This window comes from Meleagris gallopavo, chromosome 1, assembly GCF_000146605.3.
Source record: "Meleagris gallopavo isolate NT-WF06-2002-E0010 breed Aviagen turkey brand Nicholas breeding stock chromosome 1, Turkey_5.1, whole genome shotgun sequence".
Classification (NCBI taxonomy): Eukaryota; Metazoa; Chordata; class Aves; order Galliformes; family Phasianidae; genus Meleagris; species Meleagris gallopavo.
The window spans coordinates 131495769-131522568 of NC_015011.2; the positions used below are offsets into that span (position 1 = coordinate 131495769).

The following is a 26800-nucleotide window of genomic DNA, read 5'->3' on the forward strand; positions in this document are numbered from 1 at the left end:
GCGTGCGAGTGGTGGGTGGGTGGGTGGTTGCCGTGCGTCAGCTCGGAAATACGGGGAGCTGGCTTGTAGTTCTGGGTTTACACTGAGATCTGCCTGCGGGACTCTAGCAGCAAAATGAATATACCATTCAGGGTCTGGGCTTGTTCTAAATTATATAAATTCTACAGTTACAGTAACTATCTCCAGGCTACTGGGATAAGCAAAGACTGACAAAGCAGTGGTTACAAAAATAGAAAGTCGCAAAAGTCACCAGAAGCTGTATCTGAATACAGCGCATGGAATAATGAGCAATAAACACTACTATATTGCTTACTTAGTTAAACTGGTGACAGGACAAGAGGTAACAGCCTTAAATCACACCAGGGAAGGTTCAGAATCACAGAATCACAGAATGGCCAGGCTTGGAAGGGACCTCAAAGATCATGAATCTCCAACCCCCCTGCCACAGGCAGGGCCACCAGCCTTCCCATTTAATACTAGACCAGGCTGCACAGGGCCCCATCCAATCTGGCCGTGAACACCTCCAGGGAGGGGGCATCCGCAACCTCTCTGGGCAGCCAGTTCCAGCACCTCACCACTCTCTCTGTAAAGAACTTCCCCCTGACATCCAACCTAAATCTTCCCTCCCTCAACTTAAAACCATTTCCCCTTGTCCTGCAGTTATCTACCCTTTCAAAGAGTTGATTCCCCTCCTGTTTGTAGGCTCCCTTTAGGTATTGAAAGGCTGCAATGAGGTCACCCTGCTTAGAAAGAGCGGTGATGCAGTGGCACAGGCTGCCCAGGGAGGTGGTGCAGTCACTGTCCCTGGAGGTGTTCAAGAACTGTGTGGATGTGGCAATGAGAGATGTGGTCAGCAGGCATGGTGGGCGTGGGCTGATGGTTGGACTGGGTGATCTGAGTGATCTTTTCTAACATTGCTCATTGCTTTTGCTTAATTAACAGGAGAGAGAGTGACTTTTTACATCTGATAGTGATAGGGCAAGGTGGGATGGCTTTAAACTAAAAGAGAGAAGACTTGGATAAGGTTTCAGGGAAATTCTTTACTCATAGGGCAGTGAGGTGCTGGCACTGCTGCCCAGAGAAGCTGTGGTGCCCCATCCCTGCAGGTGCTCAAGGCCAGGTTGGATGGGGCCCTGGGCAGCCTGAGCTGGTGGGGGGCAGCCCTGCCCATGGCAGGGGTTGGGGCTGGGTGGGCTGTGAGCTCCCTTCCAACTCAAACCATTCTGTGATACTATTATTTAAACAACTTGATATCTGGTAGAAAAACCACAAGTCTGGGGCATCAAGGTAGCAGTAAAAACTTGAAACTACATTTTGTGCTATAACAGCAATAAAATTAGTTCAGTAACGTAATTCCCTATTCTTCTAGATGGATCAGCAGTTTACTACCTCAAGTTAACAGACAGTTGTATTACTTCCAGATTACAAAGGAACTTTTGCTACTGCAGATCCACTAACATTAACTACAGTTAGTGCTTCTATGGACGAGGTTCAGTTTTGATTTAATTCAGCAGCAAAGCTACAGCAACATAAACACCTTTCCACTTTCGTATGCAGAGGAGTAAATCCAAGCGTAACACAGCCACTCGCAGCCTACTTGCACAGCTCATTGGCTGAGCTGACGTCACGCGCCTTGCGTCACTTCCGCCGTTAGACCCGCCCCCCGCGCCCAGCGGCCTTGTGGGAGACCGGAAGTGGGCCGCCAGGGGAAGAAGATGGCGGCTCAGGGAAGGGGTCGGGTGGGCGGTGGTAAGGAGGAGCGTGTGTCGGGGCGTTCGGATTCGGAACTGTTGCTGCACCCGGAACTGCTCTCGGAGGAGTTCCTGCTGCTTACTCTGGAGCAGGTGTGCCTGAGTATCGCCCGAATGCGGGGCGGGATGGGGCGAGGTGGGAGGGGAGTAGCCCTGACTCTTCCTTGGGGGAGGGAGGCCTCCGGCCCTGAGAGTTGTCGTGTCTGTCCCCTTTATTTCCCCATTTTATTCTGCAGGTAACTTCTTTATCCCACCTCGTATTGGAAGCTTTCTCGCAGTTTCTCTCCGCTTTCCAGTTTCTGTACCACTCTTCACAAGAATGATTCGGTGAAGAAAAAAAAACAACGGTGATAGTGCTGTGTAGGGTGAATACTTGCTTAAAAAAGGGTGTGCAGCCTGTGAGCTATCCATGTGTTTTCAGAAAGCTCTGTTTGAACACTATCATAGCTACTGGAGACCAATATTGATACATCTGTGAAGCAGCACTTGCATATGGTGACATTACCTATGAAGAGATGGCTTTTTCTCTGTTAAAATTGGTACATGCACCCTACGTAATGAATTTAATGAAGTTAATTTTTAAATGTACCTAACTGAAAAATTTCAGTTTGAGAGTGAGCTATAGCCTATCTTGAATATGTGAGGTTTCAGTGGATGTAATTTGGAGTTATACAAGTTTGAGGTGAGCGAAGCAGTAGTCATCTAAGGCTTCTGTATGAGCTTGCTGAATTTTTGTGTACTCCTTGAGACATAGAATATCCTGAGTTAGAAGTGATCCACCAGGATCATTGAATCCGACTCCTGGTTCTTGAACATGTACTTTATGCGCACAGGAGTGTACAGATTTTAGGCCTGTATTAGAAGTCATAAAACATTGTTAAAACCAGTAGTAGCAGAGATTTGACCTGTTACTGATGAAGTCAGTGTTTTTTTTTTCTTTTAATAAATTCAATAGAAGGTACCAAACATTTGTTTTCACACCCTCGTGTATGAGTAGAGGGAAAATTGGTTTTCTCTTATAACTGGCAGTTACTAGGAATCTCTCTTATTACCTTACATGTAGGGAATTGGGGAAAACAGAGCTCTCCATCTGGGGGTTTGAACTGCATTATGCTTCAGTTGCCTGTTTTTGGAAATATTAAAGAGAGCTCCAGTGCTGTAGTTGGATTCAGGGTGGCACATTTAAGTGTGTAAAAATCTCAGTTATTAATTCTAGATCTATAGCTTACTTTCTCTTACATAACTGTATTCATTGGGGAAAAAATTGTACAGTTTGCTTAATGATGGTCTGTAGGGATTTCCTGTGTGGGGGAAGATACTGAACTGCCTAGCGCTAGTCACAGCTGGGTCTGCTTGTCTGACAGTGGTGAAAACAATACATCGTGCACCAGAACTTCAATCCATAGCATGTGATACTGCTCAAATGTTCTTCCTACTGGGTGGCAGCATCTAGGGAAGCAGAAGGCACGGTGAATGCGAGGAGTAGACAGATGAGCACACAGAGGAAAATGAATCCTGCTTCTCCATGATAAACTGAAGTTCTTGGCGATGTGACTGGAGAACCACTCTTAAAAAGAGGCACTGCACAGAGAGTAGGTATGCCTCTGAGTGGGCTCCAACCTGTGGAGAACCAAGATGGGAGCAGGGAATGCTCTAAGTAAACTGTGTCCTATAGAAAAAATCCATAATAGGTCAGTGGAAAATGCGTAAGGAGTAAGAGATAATGGCCATTAGACAGAGGCTTAGGAAATGCTTCTTTCCTAGTCTCAACTTTTCTTGTTTCCAGTGTGGATTACACTTGACCCTCCTGGTTCTTTCCATGAGTCAGTGGGAAGTGCAGGACATGGGGATTAGCACGTGAGGGTTTCTTTTTATGAAAGTTAGCTGTTAGCTCATCTTTTCACGTGTGTTTTCATGTGTGTTCTCCTCTGTCTCCTTTTGTGTCCTCTGTCCCTAATGGCTGCTTCTTTTCGTTAGAAGTATTTCAGCAGAAGTGCTGTTTTGTCTGAAGCTTTGGTGTGCAGTGGGTTGTTTTCATCTTTTTCAGAGTTGTCAGAAATAGCTGTCATTGCCCCAGTGCAGTTCGTGGCCTCCCACATAGTTCCTCCCTGGAGACTTGTCACTTCTGAGACCCCAGTGTATTGGTCTTAAACTCTACTTCAGAATGACTTTTGAATGGTGGCATTTTGCCATTAAATTGCTAGTGCTTTGAATTCGTCATAGTAACAGTTGCTTTTTTATTTCTGTTCCCCACAGAAGAATATATTGGTCAAAAATGATGTAAAGATGGACAAAGATGGGCTTACAGATCTCTATATTCAACATGCCATTCCCCTGCCTCAGCGTGACTTACCAAAAAGTAGATGGGGGAAAATGATGGAAAAGAAAAGACAGCAAAATGAGCCAAAAAATGAGAATAAAAGGTAATTTAACATACAGTGGAATAAGTTGGAGCATTTGAAAAAGTGTATTTAGTTTGCTCTTTATCAGTCTGATGATTACCACTTGCACAGGTTTTGGATGTTGTTAGAGTTTATAAAGAATACTGTTAGATCTTCTGTGTCAGAAATGTTAGATTGTGATACTGGGAAAAAGAGAATGTTTTTTTCGTCTAAATGTTATTTATGGTATCTAGTTAACAGTACTTGCTTTTTCAGGGCATATTTCAAAATACTTTCTGAAGAAAAGAAAAATAAAGAAAAAATTTATTATTTGCTCCACCTTTTAAGGTGAATGATGTTTAAGACAGATATACCAGAAGTATATTTAACTATGACTGCTCGCTAAACAGAATTGTCTGCTGAATCAGGAAAGTATGCTGCAGCAGTTTTGTGTGTCCAGTTCAAAATGAGAATCATCTTCCTGAAAGAACCATTCAGCCTTACATTTAAAACCACTGTTTATATCTGATCAGAAAGCAAAATTTTCTCAGAAGTTTAACTGATTTTTTTTCTCCTCACAGCCTTTTGCTTGTCAAGGACTTTTAACTTTGATGTGATATGTATGGGTGGGAGTTTGATTTAATTCTATCAACAAATGCTAAAGGAAAGGTGGACGTAAATTCTTCTAATACATTTATGTAGCATTATAGCTTGTTAAATGCATGAGTCTGCTTTATCCTTACTGAGGTTTCTAACAAGGAAGAGCTGGACAAATTCTGGCAAGTGAATATTTTTCTTAAAGCAATGGCTAGGATACTAAATTGTCTTATGGTATTTTTCCTTTTTTTCTTCATTTGCATAAAAGGTCTGTTTGTAGCTTGGTCTGTGTGTGATTTGAAGATAAAAGCATGAAGTGACATTTCAAATAACAAGACACCATTGGTGTGCTAAAATAGGTGGAAAAGAATTTTTTATCAAAGCAGTAAAAATAGCAGCCTGGATGTTTTTGAGAGAAGGAGGCCATGAGTATTTTTAGATGGGAGCAATGACTTCTTCCTCGTGTCTTATGTAGAGTAAGTTTAGGAACTGTTATTTCAGTACACTAAAACTAATTTAGTATTTTCTGGGAAAATAATCTGTGAAATTAGCTTTGTTTAATCTATTGATCTCCTTTTCTTTACTAATAGCCATTAGTATTTAACATCTAGATTTCCAAGCTTCATCTATCGCTGTGATGTTAGACATCAAGATTTTCTGGCACTTGCTACTTTTGCTTGTATTGTGTCTTTCTTACTTGAAAGTATATTGGCAAAGCAACTACCTAGAGTAGTTAGCGGATTTTACTGCTAGCATTACTAACTTCAGAGAACTGGAAACTGATAATAGAATTTCAGCACTTTGGGTAAATGAAAGCTGCACAGAGAAAGCTTCAGTTCTGCTGTATACGTAGCAAGAATCAAGGAAATCCAGTCATCTTTTTGGATGCTAGGAGACGTAAAATAGGCTTTTCCTCGTAGCTGTGTTCATAGCTTAAGGAGAATTGATGTGATGTGCCAAGTAGAGCTTGGCATTCTTGTTTTTAAATACAAAGCAAATTCCCTAGATATTCTGAGGCTGTAAGTTAAGTGCAAGTTAAAGATACTAAGTAAATGTGCTGTTAGCTCAGTTTGAAACTCAGATAAGCTGACTAAATAACAGGAGCTTTCTGTTGCATTCCTTTGTGGAAAGTATTGCTTTTCATAGTGTGCTAGGATTAATATGGGGCTCGGGGATTTGATCAGCAGAGTTTAGTGTGTGTGTTTGCTTATCTCTAGTTGCAGTGGATGGGAGGCCAAAACATTAATAATTTTAACTGAAACTTAATACTGTGTTGCATTTAATTAGACTGATGCTGATGATACATCCTAAAAGATTTTTTTGTTTATCAGCTGAGCTGCAGTATCATGTTGTACCTCGATAGCATAATCAGATATCTGAGATCACAGCTTGTATGTCTTATTTCTGAATGCTCAATGTGCAGGCAGTCATATTGAATAAGAACAAATGCATTTTCTCCAATTTAAACATTTCAGAAAGCTTTTGGGTGTTCAGGGACAGTTAATTTTGCAGAAAAGCCTGTATGATCATCTTGATTGCTGGAAGGAAGAGGATGGCCTGAATCTCATGATGTAGATGTAGTTTCTGAAGCGTAGTGGAGTCTGAAGAATCTCACTCACAAAGTCTCAGTCTGTGGGAGCCCTGTTTCCAGAAAAGCTCAGGTCTTTGGCTCATTATTCTTCCTTAATAGTGCAACAGGCCACTTTGGCGTCCTCTGAGAACTGCTAAATGAAATGCAAATACTGAGTTCAGTGTATAGCGTGGCACTTAGGACCAGTTCTAAAAACATCGGTGGAAGAGGTGATTGCCTGCCTGTTTTGTTAACTTAGGATAATACATGGGATAAACTTGGGAGTTAAAAAACCTACACTTCTCATTGATTTTAGGGTACTACCTTAAGTACCAGACTGGGCTAGACAATAATAGAAACGTTTTTTATTAAATTGTCCGCACAGGCAGGAGTTGCTCCAGAGGCTGTCTTGATTATGTGAGTGATCTGAGTAACCATGTGAAAAAGCAGAAGCTCAGATTGCTCGTGCAGAGGAGTTTTTGCTTCCTGTAGTGAAGCTGGTGTTCTTTAACATGCACTAGGTAACAAACAGCAGGTTTAGAGCATGCTCACCATTCAGCCTGGCTTGCAGAGTATTTAGAGCACTTCTCCAGGATGGAGATGTGCATTTAAATTGAAGTTTCATAGAAAGTCTTGCAGAAGAGGACGGGATCTCAGAGTGATTCTTTTCAGCTGTTAGCTAAATTCAGTATCCTTCCTCTGAAGAGTGTTGGCTAGTATGAATCCTGCTCTGAGGCTTTTAAGCTTTCTCTACTTCATATATAGAAATGAACATCACACTGAGGTTCTGTGTCTTTTCCATGAGCTGCATATCTCAAAATTTGATGTGGCAGTTCTTGATGGTACAGTGTCCACTTCTGTTTTAGAATTTGTCTGAAGCATTTCTCTGGGAATGTTTTCAGTATTGCAGCATGTGGTTATCTGTACAAATTCTACAATTTCAAAATTCAGTTTAGAAACGATAACAATCCTGCTAGAATTGCAGTTAGTTCCTGACTTATTAGTCTTCAAGCTTAAATAACAAGAAAAATGACAAAAAACAACTCAGGGGAAGATGTTTCTGAGTTAAAAAAGATGACTGAAAAAGGTATAACATTCCTTATTTCACATAGTTTGTAGCAAATTTTTTGACAAAGCCAAAGTGAACAAAAAGTTTTTCAAGTATGCATTAGCTTTTTAGACTTCTTGAGTGAAATCATGCTCCTTAATTTAACAGATGAGTTAACTACTGTTGCTGTTTCAGTGAAACCTTATCCATGGATAGTTAATGCTCCTGGCCTTGGAAACTAATCACATTCTTTAGAAGCTGTCCTAGAAACCACATTTAGCATGGATATCACATCTAGCAAAGTGTTGTCTGATCTCTTAACAAATGTACCAAATGAAATTAAGGTGTCTCTTTGTCTCAAGTTCTGGAAACCTGATGAATAGAAAATGAGGAGGATTGTGTGATGTGTATCGTTGTGAAGACGTAGTAGTGTAGAAGCAAATCTGAAGATTTGGGCTTTGAGACTGAACTGTTACTCCTTTTTTTCTTTTAAGAAATTGCTGGTCGTGATAGAAGTTGTACAAGAGATTTGTAATTTCTTATTTTGATATGAGATTTGTATGTACCTACTGATCCAGTGTTTCAAATCAAACAAGTCAAGTCTCTACCTGTGGCTTCTTTTAAAGTCTGTTGAGATACCTAATGTTGATACTGTCAAAGTTACAAACTATGAATGTATTCCATTGTTGAAAATTCTATAGTCCAAGTTTTATTCTTCTGTTTAACGTGAGATGACTGAACACTAAGTGCATGCTGAAAACTGAAGTTTCTAAATAGGAATGTTATAACTCAGTAGTGTTTTTTTCAAAATTTGTTAGATATGCACTGTTTATCTTTGCTGTTCTAAAGCAATACATTTTTAAATCTCTAAATTTATGTAGAGTGTGTGTGATAGAATTGTGGGTTGTCGTTTTCTTCTTTTTGCCAGTCAGGATGTTTTCTGATACAACTACTGTTTTGATGGTAGTTTGATAGTATTTCTTTTTCTTAAATTAGTTTTTACTAAATTGACCAGCTCTGACTAGATATAGGCTTAAAGACACAAATTATTCAGGAGGTAGTAAATAAGCTTAGGGATCCTGTTCAACACTTCATTTCAAAAAAATGTATGCCTTTTTTTAATGAATGATTTTGTTCTTTAACTCATACTTGTTCGGTTTTTTTGTTTGTTTGTTTGTTTGTTTTAACACTGTGATATTGAACAATTGAGTAATCAGGAAGATTTATAAATATCAGGATATTAGACCCTGTTCTTGTAAGGTGGCTCACGCTTTCTCAAATACCTTTTGAGATATTACTTAACACAGATGATCTCTTGTTATTCTGGAATAGCTACAGTGGTATAGGGTACAGTTTACTACTGCAGTTGCCTGCCTAGGAAGCTACTCACACAACCCTCTTTGACCTTCTTTCTGTTCTATCCTCCTCCTGCACCATTCCTTTCTATTTTAGAAGCAATTCCTATTGCTAGAATTTCATAGAATCATAGAATGGCTTGGGTTGGAAGGGACCTCAAGGATCATCAAGCCCCAACCTCCCTGCTACAGGCAGGGCCACCAACCTCCACATTTAATACTAAACCAGGCTGCCCAGGGCCCCATCCAACCTGGCCTTGAATTTGGAGCAGCTAAGAGTTTAAGATCATTATTTTGGGATGCATCATTACATTAGGCAAGATGCTTTGGTTTTACTGCTCATGTCTTGGGTCTGCTATTTTTGAAACTTCTGACTTGTGTTTCTGATAGTTCTACAATTTGCATTTTCAGTGTTACAGCGGTGGAAGGATTAAGGAAACGGCCATTAATTGTTTTTGATGGCAGTTCAACGAGCACAAGCATAAAGGTGAAGAAGACAGAGAATGGAGCTGCTGATCGCCTAAAACCTCCCCCTGCTGGAAGCATCACTAACACTGTGAGGAGATTATCAACTCCTTCAAATGCCTCAACATACATTTCAGCCTCCAGTTTATCAGAGGACGCTAAGCTGGAAGTGAGGAATAATGAGGCAAAGCAGAACAATATTTCAAAGACTAATAGCAGTGTATTGGTTAGTCTGAAGACACATCCTTTATCTCCAGTAGCAGGAACTACTGTTGTGAAGTTAAAGAGATCTGTTCCAAGAGATGAATCTGATTTGCCGGTATGTATGGTTGCTGTTTTGTTTCACAGCTTATCGAAACTTGAAGGGGCCAAAGGTGACCCCCTGCAAAAGCTTCCAGGGTTATTTTGTGTAATAGCAGAATATTTACAAACAGGCGAAGGAGTTGCTGGTTTAGGAGAGATAGAAGGAAAAGAAATGAAGTTTTTGTTCGTGGGAAGATTCTGTATTAGAGTCAGCTCTGTAGAAAGCATGCATATCTTTGTAAAATGAATAGGTAATATGTAAGGTATTGCTGATGACAGAGTCAAACAAAGCAAACAAAATAATCATATTGTAAATATTACAGAACAGCATGATCATCCTGATTTTTGTGGTTGGGAAGAAAAAAGTGTAATGATAACATTTGTAAAAATCACACTTGAATGACTGAGTAGGACAAGCTTTAATTTGTCAAAGTGGAGGAGGAGATGTTGCAGGAACTGAAGTGAGATGCTGCAAGCTGTAGAATGTATCCTCAAAGGAAGAAGGCCATCTGTTTTAAATCTCACATAAGAATTGGCAAGTGAGAGGCAGGAATTAGACAAGAAGATCTGGAGAGTTGCCTAGATTGTGGGATGAGAGCAACATACCATGTTAGTTGAATGAGAAGTCAAAAGTTGAGTGGTCGTTTTGAGCCTTGGTGATCTTAATTGGGTACCTGGTTTCCTATAAGACATGTTGAGATTTTGAAGAAAAGGCTGCTGTTCTGGAGTAAGAGACTGAGCTGTTCATCATAAAGGTAACAGTTACCTTCACTCTGCATGTTAGATTTAGCTGCAGAGAAGTTTGAAGTAGAGAAGAGATCTGTACTATGGGTGGAGCAGAGGTAATAAGCTGAAGAGATGAAAGAAGAACTAGGGAAGATATATGTGACTTCAGAAGGGCATACTTCTGAAAATGTAAGGATTGGCACACTGAATATGGCTGTAAGTTGAGGGGGAAGATGCAGCAGTACTCTTGAATTTTGCTGTAACTATTATCAGTCTAAGAACCTGTTGGTGAGCATGGAGCAGAGCGAAATAACGGAGCAGAGCACCCCTTTGAGATGTGCCGCAAGGTAGGAATGAGTCTTCTGTTTGTGTTGTATCACTTCATGGTGCAAACAAATTAATGCAAGGGATTTTTCATCTTTCTACTGAAAGAAGAAATACTTGGAATAAGTCCGAGCTTCAAGGGAGAAAATAGATATCTGATCTCAATTGAACTGCAAGGGGAAATACAGTGTGCAGTTACATTGACTGTTTCTTTTTTTGCCTTGTACAAAGGGTTCTGTTAATCTGTTTAACTTCTTATGTAAGGAATGCAAGAAATATATTTGCTGCATAATTTGATAGGTTCCATCAGTCTTCTGTTAAACATCAGTAAGTAAACACACTGTTATCTCCTGCACTTTGGCCACAACAACCCCAGGCAACGCTGCAGGCTTGGGGTAGAGTGGCTGGGTGACTGTGTATTGGAAATGGACCTCGGGATATTGGTCAGTGCTTGGCTGAACATGAACCAGTAGTGTGGTTAGGAAGGCCAAAGGCATCCTGGCTTGTATCAGAATTAGTTTTGCCAGCAGGAATAGGGAAGTGATCATCATCCCTCTGTACTCAGCCCTGGTGAGGCTGCACCTCCAGTACTATGTTTAGTTTTTGGACCCCTCACTACAAGAGAGACTCAAGACCGTGGAGTGTGTCCAGAGAAGAGCAGCAAATCTGTGAGAGGTCTGGAGCACAGGCCTTATTAGTAGCGGCTGAGGGAACTGGGATTGTTTAGTCTGGAGAAGGGGAGGATCAAGGGAGACCTTATCACTCCCTACAACAACCTGAAGGGATGTTGTGAAATGGGAATTGTCTTCTTCTCCCATGTAACTAGTGACAGGTCAAGAGGGAATGGCCTCAAGTTGTGCCTGGGGAGATTTAAGTTGGATGTTAGGAAATACTTCTCCAAGAGAGTGATCAGACCCCAGAACGAGCTGCCCAGGGAGATGGTGGAGTCACCATCCCTGGAGGTGTTCAAGATGTTGTACTAAGGGACATGATATAGTGGGGACTGTTGATAGGTGGACAGTTGGATTGGATGATCTTGGAGGTCTTTTCCAACCTTGATGATTCTATGATTCCATTCTGGAAGACAGCTTTAACACCTTTTACAAGAATAATGACTGTGGCCCTGAATTAGGGCTGGAGAGGTTTGTTCCCTACTACCAACATGAACAACTCTCTGACACATACCTTTCTTAGCCACAGCTTGTTGTTCAAGGTAGTACTATAAAGTTCTGTTTCATGCCTTGTCAGTCAGAGATGTTTGAAGTTAGGCAAATGTGTCAAATTGATATTACTTTATGGTAGAATGTGACATCAAGTAGGAAGTAATGCAGGCAAGAGGAATCAAAATGTTTGGCCAGTGTTTGCAGAGTGCAAAACGTGCCGTATTTTTAGTATAATGAAGATTGCTTTTTCAATGAAGTGATTTTTTTTTTTTAATTGTTATTTATTCTGCCAAGAAAAACTGAAGTTCTCATGCAGAATTGTGTGGAGATATCCTTCTGATTTTGGGGTCTAATTATCTACAACCTCTCAGGTTTTGAGAGTCATAGCTGTAAACTCTTAAGAGAGATCTCTGGATCATGCTAAAACTAGTGTGTTTCAGGATGTTCGGAATAAATCGCTGTCTCTTCTTGTTAGAACTATTAAAGCTGTAATTTCTCAGACTTTTTTTCTTCTTTTAGATGGTGAAGGGTATTTGTTTCACACTTAACATTAACTTCAAAGTAGAAAAATTGGAGATTTTTCTGAGGGGGCTCCTGAAAGATGAATTCATCTCAGGCTTAAGCAATTACTTCATGCTCTTAGACAGATTGTTACAAAGGAAAACATACTTCTTTTCCTGATGTTTACTATTTGACAGAAGTAAACTGATTTTCTAGTTCTGTGTTATTTCCCCTTTTATAAAATTATATTTTCTAATGTGTTTTAAGATGACATTTTGAAATAACTTCAGATGCATGTTTTAAAGCTCTAATTTACACCTGTTACTAAAATGCATAATTTTCCAAACGAAGTATTTTTTTGCATAATTAATTTAAGGATTAAGAAAAAGCAGAAAGTGCACATGATTTGCATGTAGTTAAATTCATTGGTTTTAGTTTCCTCTCCTCTGGAGGTACTGAGATATTAACTTTCTCCACAAGATGGCAGTAGAAAGCTGCTGAAGTAGCATGTATCTGAGTACAATAACAATTAGTGCTCATTTTGAATGTTGCAGGTTAATTACTAATGTTTACTTAGTACAGTACATCTAAGAATACTTGTGTATTTTCTTCTTTTGCAGAATGACCTAAAGCCTACAGAAGCAAAAAAGAAAATCCAGCATGTTACATGGCCATGAAGCAGCTAGTGGTGTTCAAAACTTAAATGTTACTTCCATATTTTCAAACAGATAAGTCATATTTGAGCAATTTAGGTACACTTCTTTTTAAACCTTGCAGGGATTCAGATTGCTGTGAAGTTTTAACAAATTTAAAGGTTCCCTCTTGTAAATCTGAAGTCATTATCACCGGTCACCTTAAGAGTGTCTGCTATTTTAAACCAAGTAATTTATTCTCTCTTTAAAAGATGGTAATATTACCATATACTAAGCCCTCCACTTTTGTTTTTCAAGATTATTATAGTTCATCTCCTGCACATCCCTACAGGTCACACACATAAATACTCTTTCTTGTTTTATTTTGTTTTCAGTAAGATTTGCTTTTTGTTCCAGTTCTGGGTAAGTAGTTAAAATAGTTATTCAGATTCAAAGGGATCCCGTGAGTGTTCTTGATTACAAAAAAGATAATTGATTTAGATGAGAAAACTGAATGTTCTGCTAATAAGATAGTTTGAGACAACTTTCTTTTTCCTTTTTGTTGCATAGAATACGAGTGTAGTGCAAGTTAGGTTGGTAATAAGAGATGAACTATTTAACAGCATTACTTCAAATTGAAGTTTCTCTTACTGACTTATGAAATAAATGCACAGATGGTAGTATGATATTAAATTGTCTGATAGGAATCTTTGAGAGGAAGTACTGAGTGGATTAGTGCCATGTTATCTTATACACAAAGGCATATTTTACACATATGAAAGTGTAAAAATGTGCTGATACAGCAAATTTGCTTGTTATCCTGGTTACAATCATGTTGATAAAAATATGGGGAAAGCTTATGGAATGCATGCCAGTGCTTTCTCAACTTAGTAACAGTTGGAGAGGGATTGGGTCAGGAAGACAAAGAAGTACCTTGAGAGCATTAGCGTATGTAGGTGCACATTTTTCTCCCTAATTCTTTTATTCCTTTTCCTTCCTGTGATTGTTTAAGGTGGATGCTGGTTTTCTATGAAACTTGAGGTTACATCTGGATCAATTGGTAGTGCTCTCGTAAGGCAGGAATCAAGTTGATGCAACTTTTTTATTAAATCTCTGTGGCTCAGGGTGAAGCCCATCTAGATCCATTTTAGATATGGACAGTAAATAACAGTAATGCTTCCAGATTTAGTAAAACAAAAAATCCGCTTCTGAATCCACTTAACTCACTGTCAGTAGTGACCTGAGAACTTGTTTACATTTTTTTTAGATTGGTTAGTGTTAAAACCAAAAACTGTAGCTTAATTCATTACTGACAGTTCTCCATTCACTGTTAAGACATAAAAGGCACTTCTTGAATGCTGTAAAATGGTAAGAATGTGTGTGTTTTGAAATTGTGTGCTGTTTCCCTTTTACTAAACACTTGTGCATTTTTTTGTACTTGAGTACAGCAAACTTTAACGTAATATACATTTTGTATGTAAAGAGTTGTCTTTTAAGTAGCCTTATCCTATTTAAATAAATTCAATTAAAAGCAAACTAAGCAGTTCTGGCTTGTTTTTATGAAGCAATTAGGCCACTTCATTTTATACAGTTATATTCCAGTGGACTTCAAGTGACTAGAACTTGAAGCATACATTGTAGAAGGCTTTGTTGGCATTTTAGCAGCAGTTAGTATCATGTGAAGTGTTGATCCTTCCACTAATGTAGCTGAAGGGAGTTCTGTTTTGTGGGTGGCTTCTTAGTTGAAATCTAGGTTATATTTTGTCGTAGTTCCAGTTGCTAGAAGAGTGTGTGGTGTTACTGTGTGTTAAGGAGTGATTTGCAGAACAGTACCGGAATGCTATCCTGATGCTGTTTGTGCATGCTCATAGTCATCTTTGAAGCTAAAATGCTTCCCAGCCTTGCCATGTTTCACCTACCTTTCCTTAAAGCCAGCATCATTCTAATTTCTGTAGTAACATTTGGGGGGCAGGGTGCAAGCCATGCTTTTCTTATTGTCCTACGCTACTTCCCTGGATGATAGCAGTCCTCCTCTTAGCAAAGTACTAGAGCAGAGCTGCAGTGTGCTGGGGATTGTCAGGATCCCAGAGGAGAGTAATTGAAGTAGTTGGTCTTGTGTTTTGAAAGGTATGGATATAAAAAGGGTTTTTCTGGCTGTTCTTTACTGCAACCTTAATTGCAGAATGAAATGACGGAAGGACAGATTTTAATCATTAGTTAGTGAGGTTGGATTGGCAGGATATGCACTTCAAAAATGTCAGATAGGAAAGTTCTTCAAACTATACACTTAACTAATCTGATCCAAAACATTTCTTTATCTTGTTGCAATACTGAGAGAGGAATGGCCTGTGACTGCTTGATGCTTGGTACTAAGAAAAAGAAAAAAACATCAAATTCAAGAGTGACAGCAAGAATTAGAAGCAAACTTACCTTGCACAGTTAGGTACAGAATAAGCGCAGGCCTAATTCTGCTTTCCACATCTGAAGATCACGGAATCACAGAATGGTTTGGATTGGAAGGACCCTTAAAGACCATACAATTTCAACTCCCTGCTGTGGACAGGGACATCTTCCACTAGATAGGTTACCTGTGGCCCTGTCCATCCTGGTCTCATCCATCCACTTCAAACAAAGCTTCTCTGGGCAATCTGCTCAGTGCCTCACCACCCTCCTAGGAAAGAAAGATTCCTGTTGGAAGAGTGGTGCTACTTTCCTCCTCTTCTGTGATATAAATTCCATGCGAGAGGTATACTGGGCTTGTGCTTTGCATAACTTGACCATGTTCCTTGAAGTGTGCTTTGGGAAGATGGTTATCATCCAGTGACTTTTTTCCTCTTAATTTTATTGCCTTTGTAGCAGATATATAGCAGAAACGATGCTATAGCAAATGATGTTACATATTGCCATACAATAATAAAATTAAAACATACCCTAATGTAGAAGTTAAACATGTGACTTTCATGAAGATAAATGTTGTTTTAATTGTTTTAACCTTGGTTGCTGAAAAGAGTATTTTGGTTTTGAATTTAAAGCCTATGAACGTGCTTTAATCAGCTGCACTCAAATCAATATTTTCACATAGTTTAGTTCTGCTAATAACTCTCCCAGTGACTGCAATTAGTAGAAGACTGATGTATCAGCAAGACCTGCGTGAGGATTGTTTAGCACCACAGTTTCCTAGCAAATTGAGTGTGCAAAAAAGGTTTGTGTTTGTATGGCTCTTGCATTGTGTTTTATAAGACTGTGAAAGCATTCTATTTGTAAATATCCAGTATGTACATGCAGTTAAACCACGATAACAGTTTTGTTTTAAATGACTTTTATTTTTAAAAATACAATGTGCAGTGTAATGTTGACTAAATGTAATACTGACACTGTCGGTCAGAACTGTACTTCACACAATGATCAGCTAGTCATGCAATAAAATACGTATCTGTTATGAAGCACTCCCACTCAACTGCTTTATCATTCTCTTTGACATTGCACAAATCCTTGTACTTTAAAAAACACCCTCTATGTCTGTAGTCTTTCTACATACTTGACAACACACACTAGTCACATAGCTCAAGTACACCGAGGTGAGACCACAGCCTTATTGAAATTGAATGCTGTTTGCCACTGATTTCAATAGGCTAGGGGCTTCACCCTGAATATCCATCTATGAGTTTATTGCCTGTGGCCACTGTAATTCTTGAACTGTATCACTTGCTCGTAACTTAAATCAAATGCTTAAACTGGAATATTTAGTGGAGGAAAAAAAAGCGTATTATGTCAGTAACACCCAAATGGCTTTATAGCTCAGGTTTTGTATTAGTTTTGGTTAGCTATAGAAACCTTAAACGCTATCCCTGCTACTAGAGTTTCCAAAGTTGTTTTCCTTCAATACTTGTAGAGTTTGAAATTCATAAGAAGGTTAAGTGATGTTAATAGTACAGCAAAACACAAAAGGGCAAAGCTAGTTTTGTGTGTTTCAGACTATAAATTGCAAGCACAGCGTTCTTCCTCTCTTCCCTGTTTCTTATTTTGAGCTTTAGATATCCTTTCCACATTCAGGGCAGAGGATGTCATCCCTTTCTGTAAGGAAGCCACGACCTACTAATGAGAGAGAACACTTCTTACAATTAAAGCAATCATTGTGCCACTGCCGCTCTTCAAATGAGATGTACTTGGTTCCTCCCAGACCTGTTCAAAAACAGAAGAAGTTCTGTTAGCAGAAGAGAAGAGCCATTACACGATGCTGCTTCAGATTCTGCTTCTGAATGGCTACAGACATCTGACAGAGTAGTGAAAAAATATCGTTGTATCAAATCTATTTCTGTTTATTGCTGTGTGAATATTGTCACCTTATTCTTGGACGAGTAGGGTTTTCATCGTTAAGTAGTTCTGCTGCTTTTAGCTGAGTTAGTGAACTGGGTTGTTAGTACTTTGGATTTGTGGCAGAAATAAACTTTCAAAGTAGAGATGGCTCAGCTGTTAGCTTGTAGCCAAAGAAAAGGAAAGCAATTGCCTCTGAATTACAGGAGAATGGTGGTTATTTACAGAATATCTGTGGTGTCAGAGTAAGTTAATTTTGTTTTGTAAAAATGCATTGAGATCATTAGAAATGAAGTCTTGGCAGATTGTGTAATGAGTTGATTCATAGATTTCAAGGAAGATTGCTTCAAGAAAAGTAGGTTATCAAAAATAATTCAGAAGTGTGAGGCTGTGGAGGCTATCATATGGGTATAGGAATTTTACAGAATAAAAGATAAGAGGGGCAATTTTCTCTTATAGTGGTAATTATTATTTAACTATAGGAATGATAAGCAATTTGAGCATGATGAATTAGAATTGACTGGCTGAAAGTCAGTGAAAGGATTTCATAGAACATATCACTTAATGAGAGGGTTTTTTGCTTTGCATTTAGTAGCAATGATTTTGGGGAAAAAGAGGACAGCATGTGAAAGAAGGAACTGATATTCAAGAGAAATGTCTCTTGTGAATGGGTAATAATAAGAAAGGTGTTATGCAGTGATATTTCTAGGAGAGATACAAACAGGCATATGTTAGTGTGGGGCAGAACAGAATTAACCAGAGAGAGAATGGTTCAGAATCAACTCAGATATGCAATCTTGGTGTTAAATGCTGTTTAGGTGATTTTAAGTGTTTCAAATGTAAGGAATGACTGCTTACAGCTTTTAGTACTGTTGTAGTGGAAAGCAGTATGTAAAAGCATTGAGATTCTCAGTTGCTGTCCTGAAAAACCAGGGAAGAAATATGCTATGCTGCAGTGAAAGGTGTAAGCTGGTTAAATGTTGCTGGCTGAGAGACTTGTTACTGAAGTCAATGTTCCCTCTCATGAGCACAAGTGAAGTGACTTAAAGGGCATGGATATATTGCACCACATGCATAAATGTCACTGTGTGTTCACTGTGTTTCATGCAAGTCAGCTGAAATGGAACAAACTTCAGCTTAAGGACTTCTTTCACATCTTTTTGTTAGGCACTTGGATGGCATCATGAGCATTTAAGTTCACAGTTCCTGAACTGTGTAGCGTTTCCATTCTCTCAAGCTAGTCGGAATGAATTACTGAACCATTATTAATATTAGATGCAGTTCAATGGAGAAAACAATAATAAAGTGACTCTCTATGAGAGACCTACCGCTGATTGGGTTTGTGCATCCAGCACACTTTTTGGCATAGAGATTGCAGAAGCAACTCAGGCAATATGCAAACTCATCCCGGGAGGTAAAGCGTTGTCCGGACAACTGCTTCTTGCATCCAGTACAGACAAAGCACTCCTTATGCCAAGGCTGCTCCCGGTAAGTCACACCTCCTGTAGTGATAGCCTGTTTTATGGAAAGTAAGACAAAGTATTATTTTGAGAGCGGCAGATTTTCATCTTCATTTGGTAAAGAGGAAGGTTGATGAGGTTTTCATGGGTAGGAGGAGGGAAAGAAGACTTAATGGCAGCAAAATCATCACCATTTTGTCTGCAGTTAACCTTGAGAAGAGCATGCAAGTGATTCATTATAATTTCCTGATTTATACAAAGGAGCCCTATACTAAAAGTACTTTATTTTCTGAATTCTTTATAATTTCAGACTAAATTACCCTCTTTATTTTTAAAGCTGGTCTCCTTTGTAGGTCATTCTTTCACATTCATGTGCTGTGAGACAAATATGTGCTTGTTCACCTATCTCATTCTTCATAATGGAAAAGCCACCTTCAATTCCTGCTAATTCCCTTGACAACAACTGCTTTATTTCAAATTTTACCTGAAATCTTTGCTTTCTGCTTCTATGGATTTTGTCTGGGCTTTTTCCTCTTATGATACGTTGTTCCCCGATGTAAGAGCAAGAAATGTTTCATTTGTCTAACAAGCGTTTCTGAGAAAGCTGTAAAACCAGTTTAATTTTTCTTCCTATCTTCACTAAAGAGAGATTCCCTGGGAAGTCAGTCTTGTGTACGAACATGCTATCCAATATGTGCATTCATCTGTCTTTGCCACTTTCATGTGTATGAGAGCTGCTCTGAAAGCAATGCGATCTGGAGTACGTGGCGGACATAAAAGGTTTTGGTAATGTAAGCATAAGTGATGGCTGGAAGCATGCAGAAGGTAAAACAAAACATGGAAGAAACTATTGGAAGGAGGGTTAAAACTACAGATATATCCACACTTAAAACCAATGTGTATATTGATAGGAAATTGATATTTGTTGGTTCTGAGAATTATGAGATGCCTTTTTAAAATCTACTATTATTAACAGGAAGGAGTACTAAAAATCTTACTTTTGTCTCAATTGAGTTTAGGAAATACACAAATGAAAGATCTTGAGCCTAGAAAGTTACATTCTCTAGCATACTGAGCTTACTAGTTCTTATTTCAGGAGCAGCATTTGCTTTGTGTAAAATCTATTTCTCTATCTTCAACTTCATTAGAATATTAAAAAAAAAATCTGTGTTAGTTCATCTCCCTGTCAGTTGAAATGTTTGGATATGTGGTATATGATGGATTACATTGGAGATAGGAGGTTATTCCAATGCAGATGGGTTGTTTTGCTTGTTCTTTCCAAAACATGTCCTCTGTAGGCTTTCGATATAAAGGGATCTTTAACCTCGAATAAGATTATTCACTGAAGTAACTTTTGTGCCTTGTGTAGAATAGGAGTTTCAACTGTATCATCTCTAAAAATCAATTGTCGTTGGATCTTTTAACATAGAGAAAAATGGTTTTTTTTCATGTAGTTGGACTTAAAATGTGATGGAGTTCAGTCCCCGTCATTATAGGTAAATAAAACAAGGGCACTACCTTCTTGCATTGGACGCACTGCATGGCAAACTGCTTTTCATAGCAGGGAACACAAAAATTTTGATTGTCTTTAGGAATGAAACTCTTTGTCCCAATTGGTTGCTGGCAGCGGTAGCAGATAAAGCAGGTCTCGTGCCAGCTGTTGCCTTTATATTCCATCTTCCGAGTACCTGTAATGAGACCAGAACATAAACTGAATTTATGGCTGAGACTAATGCAATTTGTAACTTTTGTTTACATGACAGCTGGCTGTTGGAAAATAAGTAGTACAGCTATGAGGGAGTGGCTTTGCATGGCACGGTCGTTTTGAGTTTTTGGAGAGTAAGTGGTTCTCCTAAAAAGAAGAGAGGCATTTACTGCTAATAAGTGCTTTCGCCACTTTTTAGAGGACTGACATGATTTTAAGTGGTTATAAGGCTGACGAGGTGATAGCGTATTGGCTAATTATGAAGAACAGTAATAATTCCTCTCTGCAGGATGAAGTTTTACCATTCTCCCTTTCTCAAATATTAATTCTTCGTTTACTAGTAGCGTAATTTTCTTTTCTTTTTTTGTTTGGTCTCGTTCTGCCCAGAGGCATACTTTAAGATATTTTTTTTTTTTTTAAAGGTACTGACTTGTGCATCATTAACCATCTCTCTGCTTATTTCTTACATGCTCAAATATTTCTGATCCATTTTATTAATGGACACCTTTTAAGAATTATGCATTCTGTGTGCTGGTTGTTTTTTGTATGGCACCAAAAGGAACAGTTAGTCCTTAAAGGAATGACATTCTGAGAAAAGATGTGGACACATTTTCTTGGAATTGTCTAGAATTATATTTCCACATTTTTAGCTGTTCTCTATTTTTGGGATTGCGTTATTACTAAAACACAAGGCAGGGGGAATCCTGTTTATTAGTTGCTCGTTTGACATTGATGGGAATTCAGTTTGCAGAAGAACTGAAAGATCAAGCTTGTAATTACTTAGCATTTAATAAGCTTGTCGTGAAACAAGGTTTCATTTATTAAATCAAGGGTATCTTGAGTAATCTGCTAAAAACCATGTGGTAGTTGCAAAGGTTTGTAAAAATTGATTTATTCTGTTTTGAATTGAATGAGAAGAAGGGACTCTGAATCACTGAATCCCAATTCCATTACTACCTATCAATCTGTAACTCGTATAATAGACAGAGTTCTATTCTGTAAATGAGCTCTTACGGTACTGAATTCATTGATCAAAATTTGATAAAAATATTTTTCAGCTTTAAAACTAGCACTGTTCTTGAATGTCAATTTTTCATGCTGTTTCGGAAAAAACAGAGGCACATGCAATAATAAAAGATGCTTGTACGCAATCATATAATCATTATGTTGGAAGACCTCTAAGATCATCTAGCCCAGCCATCAACCCCCTCACCACCGTGCCCACTAACCATGTTCCTTTCATTTTATGAATGAATATGTCCATCTGCTGTTACATATCCCTGTTGTTTCTTATTTATATGTCTCCATCGAGCCCTCATTTTTATCAAAACATCGTAGATACACAAAGCGGTGTTTTCCAGCTTTTGTCAAAGAACATAACAACATGAGAACCAGCCAAGGGAAAAAAAGTAATTAGAAGTCATTGTGGAGTGTACTTTTGGATTCTTCAAATTGCCTTCTATTTTTTATTTCTGAAACCAATATTTCTTCCAATTTAAGCCCTCAAATAATGAACCATGTCAATCAAAAGACAAGCGCTTTAGTATTGTCATGAGTAAATGAGGCTTTACCAATCTATTTCTATAACTTTCTGCTACCAGCACTGGTTTTATGGGGTACCTGACTTGAAAGAGAAGGTAGCTCTTTCCTATTTCTTTATACCTTTGAGCTCAAGAAATACCTTAGAGGTATTTTGACCAATTATTGATTTTTATTGAAGAATCTAAATTTTGGCTGTTTATGTAAAAGTATATGTCATGAATTAAGTAAATTTAAATTTATGAACTTTCTCTGATATTCAAGCATGAGGAGCCAATTGAGAAATTGGGACTGAACAGGTGAGTTGCTCAGCTATCAATAGCCTTTTAATAAAGACTTCAGTAGAAAATTATAGATCTCATGAACAAAAATGCTAAGTTAAATAAACGCTAGCTTTCAAGAGAAACCCTCTTCGTGTATATCAATTCTGTCAAGATTCATTCTGAAAACTGTGGGTGCTGATTATAGGGATAACTTAGAAAGCATCATCAGCTGTGTTTTCAGAAGTTCACCATGATTCAATAGAGAGGGTTAAGGAAAAATATTTGTCACAAATGTTACTGAGATTAGGCTTGATGTTAAACCTGATCTTTCCTCTGCCCCAAAAGTGAGTATCCTAACCTGGCATAATAGTCTTCTTGCACTCATTACATTTGGAAGAGTATTCATTGGAGTAGCAATCAGTACAAAGTAGATGTTCCTCTTTTGCAGCAAAAGGCTTGTCCACCAATGAATTCTTGCACTGGAAGCAGTGGAAGCAGGTTTCATGCCAGTGGCGGTCCTTGTAAGACAGATCCTGTAGAAATTAAAAACCACGGAATAAACAGAATGAATAGTTTGCTCAGTTGGAAGCTCAGAGAATGCAAACATGCAGATCTGAATCAGACAGAAAGTAAGGCTAACTTGCATGGCTGAGGAAAATGGCGTGTTCTGATGCAGGTGAGCCTATTTTACTGTAGTTGCCAAAAGTAACTGATGACAACCATCAGTCTTCTTTCAATTCCAGGTCAACTGAATTCAATTTCAATTCAGCAGAAGAACAACTAGATTCATTTAGGTACTTCCTTCAAGAATGAAGTCCTGGTTTTGATCCAGATTAGATCTTGTTAACTGTAGAGATATAATGGACTTCCTACACTTAGTTATTGCCAATTTCTAGCTCATCTTGTAGTTTTTTGTTATCCTTTTTCCAGACACATTTGGATGGTTTGCCAGGTTTAAACCAATGGTGAAATTGGCCTGATCCTTGTTTCTTTGTGTGCATGCTGGAATTAGTTTTTAACCAAGTCTTGTGCTTCATTTTATGTATGTTTCAAATAAGAATCGGATGCCTTGATGGTGATCGAACACTCTGGAAGATGAGAGACCATAGTGTACCTGCAGCAACTGATCCAGAACACTCTTAACAAAGGAATTAACACCTTGGAGCACATAGGTTATTTAAAATATCTCCCTAGTGATACTTGTATTAATTAAAACAAAGTTACAACAAAAAAGGCCACATGCTCTTAAAAACCTTAAGAATTGTGACTTACATGGATGGATTGTGTCTTTTAAAATTATAGATAGCCTAATTATGTAACATTTGAACAGTGTCTTTCGGAGATCAGACAAAGTGCAGCTCAGATCATTACAAGAAAATATCTGCCCATCTGCTAAAGCTTTTGAAACAACCCAAATTTCTGATCATAAAATCTCAGACTTTTCTAAAAGAAAAAGAAGAAAAAAAAAAGAAAAAAAAAAACCTTAATTTAAATGAAGCTGAGTAGTCTAAATCTGGGAATAATATTGTCAACAGAAAAACACAACTCACAGCCAACAGCTTTCCTAGATATGAAATTTGCATGCAAGAAAACAGAATGACAACAGATCTGTTTTTCTTCCTGTTGTAACAGGACATATTCAGTTTTTTCCACATGCTGCTTTTTTCCTCATTTTGCAGTATTCTACAGGCTGCTTTTTATATCCCAAACTCACATGCTGATATTTCCTTTTGTTTTGCCTTATTTTATCAATAAAATTATGGCACGCAGAAGAGCAATAATGAAGAAAAGGATTAGGTATTACTGATGAAGTGTTTAATCCTTGGATCAGTTATGATGGCATATTGTATAGATCATAGTGGAGTAGGTCAAAGTAGCAGACACTTCATCATGGCAAAATGATGAATCATAGCTGTAACCCAATGAAAGCAAGGTAGACACTGGTGTGAGTAATCTTAGGCAGCCTGGTTGATTATAACAGATACTGTCATCAAATGGAGGGGATGTTTAAGATGTCTGACATTGATGTGCCTGCAGCAGAGTATTGGACAGATTGAATGGTTATTGTCTTCTTTCTCTGAATCCGTCAACTGAAGCAAGGAAGTCCAAGGTACTGATGAAACACTTTCTGAGTTGTTTCACAGTTGTTCTTAGGTCAGTGTAATGAAGTCACTGGGTATCAGGTTTTTTTCTACATCGGTGTATTGTACATCTAACTGGAACCACTGCACATAAGTTATAGATGTATTGACCTGGATCAGATTCTGTGCTGGAGCAGCTGTGTCTACAGAGATGACTTCAAGCTTGTCTAACTGTTAGCCTGGTGCTCAGTTAAGCTGAAAGAGCATTTGATTTACTCAAGGCACAGAAGCTTGAGTTACTCTAGCTGACTGTACCCTAAGCAAATCTGTTCTAGCAGAACACAAAAGTAATATACAATTAATTATTCCTCTTTATCTCCTGGTTTTCCAGGAAGAACTGAAAAAGAGAATTGCTTCTGTGTACTCAGGACTGGAGTATATCCTTAAAATACTGATGAACGTGACTTCTTGTCTGCTTAATGCAGCTTGAGAGAAATGAGTCCCCAGTACTACACCCTTGAGCTGTAGTTTTCTGTGGTCTCCTATGTTGCCTAAAAGAAACCTGGAAAATAGTTGTCTTTACCAGCAATCTATGCATCTATGAAAACGGATTGCCACGTGCTCTTGTTAGATAAAGCACTAATAGTTACAGATAAAAGACTACAGAACTACCATAGATTGAAATTTGAGAAGTGGAACTGTGTTTATCATAGAAGCATAGAATGGCCTGGGTTAAAAAAGACCACAAAGATCATCCAGTTTCAACCCTCTGCCATGTGCAGGGTCGCCAACCAGCAGACCAGGCTGCCCAGAGCCACATCCAGCCTGGCCTTGAATGCCTCCAGGGATGGGGCATCCACAACCTCCTTGGGCAACCTGTTCCAGTGCGTCACCACCCTCTACGTGAAAAACCTCCTCCTAGTATTTAACCTAAACCTCCCCTGTCTGAGTTTAAAACTATTCCCCCTTGTCCAATCACTGTCCACCCTCATAAACAGTCATTCCCCCCTGTGCACAAGACGAAGTCTGCCCTGTGCAAGTCTTCTCAGCAAGGACTGGACAGGAAAAAGGAGATTAGAGGCATCAGAAGAGTAAGAGCATGTGTGTGTTCATGAATGAAAAGCACATCAAACTTTTTTGCTTGACATAATGCTATTTTCAGAAGGATGAGAATGGGAAATAGGGTAGACAACCAGCGTGCAGATTTTGGCTGTGAGCACCCTCATTGTGTTAGACAGGTACTTCCCTATCAAAATTGTGTTTAGAGAAGATGCAATTAAGCAACATTAGTCAGCACTGTAGTGATGTGAGAAGAGATGAAAGTGTCTTTCTGTCACCATTCCTCATCACAACAGCTAGTCCAGTATTTAGCAGTGCACCAAGAAAGTGCTACGACTCAGAACAGGGGTTGAAAATTAGGACATCTTTTCTCCTTTTTGCAATCCATATTATTAGATGCTTTATTTTTCACTTAGTTTACGTGTAAGACTGACCATGTGATTCATTTTGATCTAAATGCTGCCACAGTAGCTTTATCGCACAACCCACTTTTCATTTCACTCTCACATTTTGTAGAGGGAATTTTCAACCTCTCTCGCTGGCCAGAGCCAGCTTGTGGTCTGCACTGAGCACTTGATCACTGTCAGTATTTTCTGTATTTGTGATGGTTCCTGTGCCAGAGCGCCTATAAAAAAACTGTTTTAAAAAGGCAAAAATAAGCCCAAATTCACATTTAAACAGTTAAGCAGATGAGAACGTAATGGATAAATTTTTTCCCAAGGAGGTTATGTGGATGCCCCATCCCTGGAGGCATTCAAGGCCAGGCTGGATGTGGCTCTGGGCAGCCTGGTCTGGTGGTTGGCGACCCTGCACATGGCAGGGGTTGTTGAAACTAGATGATCATTGTGGTCCTTTTCAACCCAGGCCATTCTATGATTTCCAGAAAGAAGTGTGAAGCAGTGGGTGTAGTGAGCACACATGAGCACTGCAATGCCAACCTCTCCTTAGAAGAAGCACATTTCTACCAGGGCCTGCTGGCATATGGATAATGTGCAATAGCTGTGAGAGAAATATCATTGTGTTTTTCTTCTGTCTGCTAGTTGCTCCTACCACTCAGCATATGAAGCTTTTAATCTGTCTGTGAAAATTTCATAAACATCAGCTGAATTGTTTACAGTTTACAAAATGGCCTAAATCCAAAGGTGTAATTATCGTCACGCGCTGTCATTCAGGCTTTTTTTTTTTTTTTTGGTAAAAGACAGCATTTAAAATAAATAAAAAATGTTATTACTCAGTTACATACACAATTACTCAGAAATCACCATAAAAAAGATTGAAAGATGGTGAAGCAAATTCTCTCCTGCTTTGTATTCAAAGGCAGCTTGTCTTCAGGGTAGCTAATTTATGGACTCCTTGTCCTGGAAACATGAGGTGAAAATGTGGCATTGGCTCAGTCCTCCCAGAGCCCAGTCCAAGTCTGAATGTTACCAGTGCCAGAGCAGGCTGAAGTGTCACTCAGGTGAGATGACACACAGCAAGGAGAACACAGTAGGGTCAGAGATGGAGAAGCAGCTGTCCTCTTGTCACCACCTGGTTTACTCTGGTTTAAGCCCTTCAGCTAGG

General features: G+C 38.8%; 2 protein-coding genes across 5 annotated transcripts in view; one reads left to right on the forward strand and one right to left on the reverse strand.

The window, feature by feature from the left end:
- Positions 1-1689: 1689 nt before the first annotated feature.
- Positions 1690-14352, forward strand: C1H2orf49 (chromosome 1 C2orf49 homolog). The gene is made up of 4 exons (XM_003203173.4): positions 1690-1844; positions 4008-4174; positions 9114-9486; positions 12805-14352. Exons 1-4 carry the CDS (start codon positions 1716-1718, stop codon positions 12859-12861), a joined length of 726 nt encoding a protein of 241 aa, XP_003203221.1. The 5' UTR covers positions 1690-1715; the 3' UTR covers positions 12862-14352.
- A 1995-nt stretch (positions 14353-16347) lies between these two features.
- Positions 16348-26800, reverse strand: part of FHL2 (four and a half LIM domains 2) — a 39477-nt gene continuing 29024 nt past the window's right edge. For all 4 annotated transcript variants that reach the window (XM_010728089.3, XM_003203174.4, XM_010728096.3 and 1 more), the window contains exons 3-6: positions 22456-22630; positions 20109-20278; positions 18459-18645; positions 16348-16998 (exon numbers count right to left, since the gene is read on the reverse strand). In XM_010728089.3, the coding sequence (XP_010726391.1) occupies positions 16847-16998; positions 18459-18645; positions 20109-20278; positions 22456-22630 (684 nt within the window). In that variant the 3' untranslated portion in view covers positions 16348-16846. The remainder of the gene's footprint in view (positions 16999-18458; positions 18646-20108; positions 20279-22455; positions 22631-26800) is intronic.